This window comes from Papilio polytes, unplaced genomic scaffold (assembly GCF_000836215.1).
Source record: "Papilio polytes unplaced genomic scaffold, Ppol_1.0 DF821511.1, whole genome shotgun sequence".
Classification (NCBI taxonomy): Eukaryota; Metazoa; Arthropoda; class Insecta; order Lepidoptera; family Papilionidae; genus Papilio; species Papilio polytes.
In genome coordinates, this window is record NW_013527693.1 from 2,784,269 (window position 1) to 2,787,939 (window position 3,671).

The 3,671-nt window shown below is 37.1% G+C and overlaps 1 protein-coding gene across 1 annotated transcript in view; it reads left to right on the plus strand.

Moving 5' to 3' along the window:
* LOC106108445 (rho guanine nucleotide exchange factor 10-like protein) overlaps nucleotides 1–3,491 on the plus strand; it is a 32,056-nt gene extending 28,565 nt beyond the window's left edge. The window contains exons 6-11 of the mRNA XM_013289610.1: nucleotides 258–417; nucleotides 947–1,176; nucleotides 1,771–1,893; nucleotides 2,441–2,590; nucleotides 3,128–3,323; nucleotides 3,466–3,491. Of these exons, the coding sequence (XP_013145064.1) occupies nucleotides 258–417; nucleotides 947–1,176; nucleotides 1,771–1,893; nucleotides 2,441–2,590; nucleotides 3,128–3,323; nucleotides 3,466–3,491 (885 nt within the window). The remainder of the gene's footprint in view (nucleotides 1–257; nucleotides 418–946; nucleotides 1,177–1,770; nucleotides 1,894–2,440; nucleotides 2,591–3,127; nucleotides 3,324–3,465) is intronic.
* The last annotated feature ends 180 nt before the right edge of the window (nucleotides 3,492–3,671 follow it).

Below are 3,671 nucleotides of genomic sequence, written 5' to 3' on the forward strand. Positions count from 1 at the left end.
GAGGATATATATTTTTTAATTCATTAATTTTTTTTTATTTCATTTAGCGTTGTCGCGGAAGTACTAGATTTTGCATCGCAATAATACGAAGGAACTCTAAAAATTAGTTCATATGTTGTAAATGTTTTTGTGGATACAATACAATTTACAGATAAATCTAAAATTCACGAATACAGTAAGAATGAAAAGGATGTCAATATTGTTATACAGGTGTAAAGACAATGGAAACTGACCGTAACTGTTGTCAATTGTACCAGGACTACAAGAAGCCGTTGGAGGAGAGCAGCCCGGCGATATTGAACGCCAGCAAGATCCAGACGCTGTTCCACCGACTGCCAGATATCCTGCAGTGCCACCTGCACTTCCGCACCGCGCTCGCAGACTGCGCCGCCACGTGGGACCGCGATGAAAAAATTGGTGAGCTACTACGATAATATGCAACGCTTTAAGAATAACTCTACCTTCTCTAGTCACTAATAAAGTAACGGAAAATGTTTGTAATTAATTTAGTTAAAATTGCTTTTAACAAAACTAGACATAAATATTAACACAGTAGGTGTTGCTGGCAATTGTGTTCGCATACCTAAAAAATAGTATATAAAATCTTATCTATGCTACTCAGTAATAACGTAGTTTTGTAACAGTGAAATTGGCCTAGTAGTTTTTGAGTTGTTTTAATACATACTCAAATACAAATCTGTTTTCTCAATAATGTTAGTATAGACTAGCTGTTGCTCGCGACTTCGCCCGCTTGGAACCTTTCGAATAGTGAAAAAAAAAATTGAAATCGACCCAGTAGTTTTTTACTTATTACAAAAATCTAAAAATCTGGATCATTCCTCTTTATAACATTAGTAGAGATAATCTATTTTAAACAGTCCTTGGTTAGAGTTAGACGCATTTTAATTGAATTGTCTTTAATATTCTTGTTAAATAATTTTTTCAGGCGAGGTCTTCCTTAATGCATTCTCAAAGGCGGTGGTGTTGGACGTGTATTCTGATTTTATCAACAACTTCTCCGTGGCGATGGAGTTGGCGAAGATGGAATCGAAGCGGAAGTCCGCGCTCGCTGACTTCTTCAAGGTGAAGCAGATCAGCGCACACGACAGGCTGTCCTTCTTCGGACTGATGGTGAAACCGGTGCAGCGGTTTCCTCAGTTCATCATGTTCTTACAGGTTACAAAACTTTTATTTTATTATGTACGAGCTGTTCCCGTGCGGCTTCATCCGCTTATATAAACTTTATTTTATTGTTTACATTTGTCAAATTTTCAATTGCAAATGCACAAATGACAACGAAGGCTTTTGACAATGGATAATAATTGCAGTTACCATGGCAATCTTGCTTCCTTGATGTCAGATTATAGTTTAAGGTCTCCTTCGTACATGAAGGTGTTTTCTAATTTACTTGTGTCGTAAGTGTAGGGCTTTTTATTAAAGAAAGAATTATTCAAATGTGTGCTATAATTGTTGACAACTTACGCTACGAAGTAGTGTGTTTATGCTTTATTACTCGTATATTAGTATAGACGTAGAAGTATAAGTTGCGAAATTATGCCTACATTTTTAAATTTCAATATCTTTGGAGTAGTTTTTGTCAATTAAAATACCCAACCGTTCTAAGAACACTAAAGTTAAAGGAGATACATTAATTTACGAAACACTATGAGAGTTTTCGCTTAAATTTACACCGTATTTTATAGGTCCGAACTAATTATTTTCAAATTAAAACGGAACAAAACAAATCAAGCAACATTAATCACTCCACAGGACCTATTGAAGCACACGCCGCCCGGGCACGCCGACCGAGTGGCGTTACAAAGGGCCCTCACTCGGCTTGAAGCACTCGCTGAGGCCCTCAATGAGAGGAAAAGAGACGCAGAAAGGACCCAGGTAAGATTACATTCGATAACAAAGAAATCATCTGTTGAAAAACACACAAAACTTTTGTTTTCTCGGTAATCCTTTAATTTGTTAGTGACTTTTTACAATGTTTCTTATTGTGTTATGATGTTTTCAACGTAAGTAAATTAGTAAAATCTTTTAATTATTACGAGCATCTCAAAATAGTGCTTGTTTTAATTATTTGCTTAAATAAATCTTTTTTATAAGGAAAAAGGCATTAACATTTTTTAAACAGTGTTTAAGAAATTACTTATACTAATATTATAAAGAGGACAGTATTAAAATAACTCCAAAACTACTGGGGCGATTTAAAAAATTCTAACACCATTAAAAAGCTGTTAACAGTATAAAATAGGCTATATCTTACCTATTGTTATAATGAAATGTATTTATATTTATATGTATATGTATATGTATTTATATGTAAATATGTAAATGTATTTTTTATTTTGCACACAAAATAATTGATTACAATAAGTTCTCTTTTAAAATGATTACGAATAAAAATTAAATTTAAATGTAACTTTGTGTGCAGGCGTTCCGTGCAGCGCTGCGGCGGCTGACGCGCGGCGGCGTGGCGGGCGCGGGCGGCGCGGGCGGCACCGCGCGCTTCGGGGCGGCGCGCCTGCTCGCCTCGCGCGCGGACCGTAGGCATCTGCTGCGGCAGGACGACCTCCTCCAACTTGTTAGTTGTCACTTTGAACTTATACTGATAGTTAAAGAAGGCTAAAATGTATACAAAGCAAAAGGAAAATTGAAAATAAATCAGATGACATTTAAACGAGCATTAACAATAAAGAAAATTAGTATAGACACTAGCTTTCGTCCGCGAGGACATAATGAAAACAAAATTCAGTAGACCTAGGTCTTCTTCCAGACTATCATCCTCTACATCTGTGACAAATTTCATCGAGATCCGTTTAGGTACAAACTTTAACAAACATCCATCCATCCATCTAAACTTTCGCATTTATGATATTAGTAAAATTAAGGCCCTGTTCCACCAAATTGTAAATTGTCTGATAACAATCCAACGTGTATAATATGTGAATGGAAACACCGAATTTTGTTACCGTATCTGACTGTGACGGTATTTTAAGCTATTTGAGCCTTTATCAGCCATTGTTGGGACAGGCTTAAGACTTGCATTCTTGGATAAAATAATGATTACTCATGTTTGTCTATCAACAAATACGATTTATTGATAACAAGTTTATATTAGGAGTTCAATCAATCCGGTGCACTGACGAAGTGCAAGCCGCGGCGGCTGCTGCTGCTGAACGACCTGGTGGTGTGCGTGTCTGTGGGCGCGGGCGGCGACGCGGAGCGCCTCGGCCTCAAGTGGGCGCACCCCGTGCACGACGTCGACGTACTCGACACCGGCACCTCGCCAACGCTCAGCAGGGTGCTAGCACAAGGTCAGTGCACACACCTGATACACATATTACTAAAAATATTCTGTTTTAAAATCGATATCTACGTCATTTTGTGGAATAATGTCAGCGCCTGTTAAATTTTAATAGCAATTTTACGTCAGTGCATATGTACATTTTGAGACAGTTATTGAAACATTAGCATCGACTTAAATTTTGTGAAAATAGTATTAGCGCCTGATAAAGTTTAATAGCAATTTTACTGTAACATTCAATTTATCATACAGTCAGTGCTCTCTTAAAAACAACTCACACTTTATAAATTTTCTACATTTTATACATTTATACCATTCAAATAATCCTTTTAGAGGCTAGCTGTTGCTTGCGACTTCG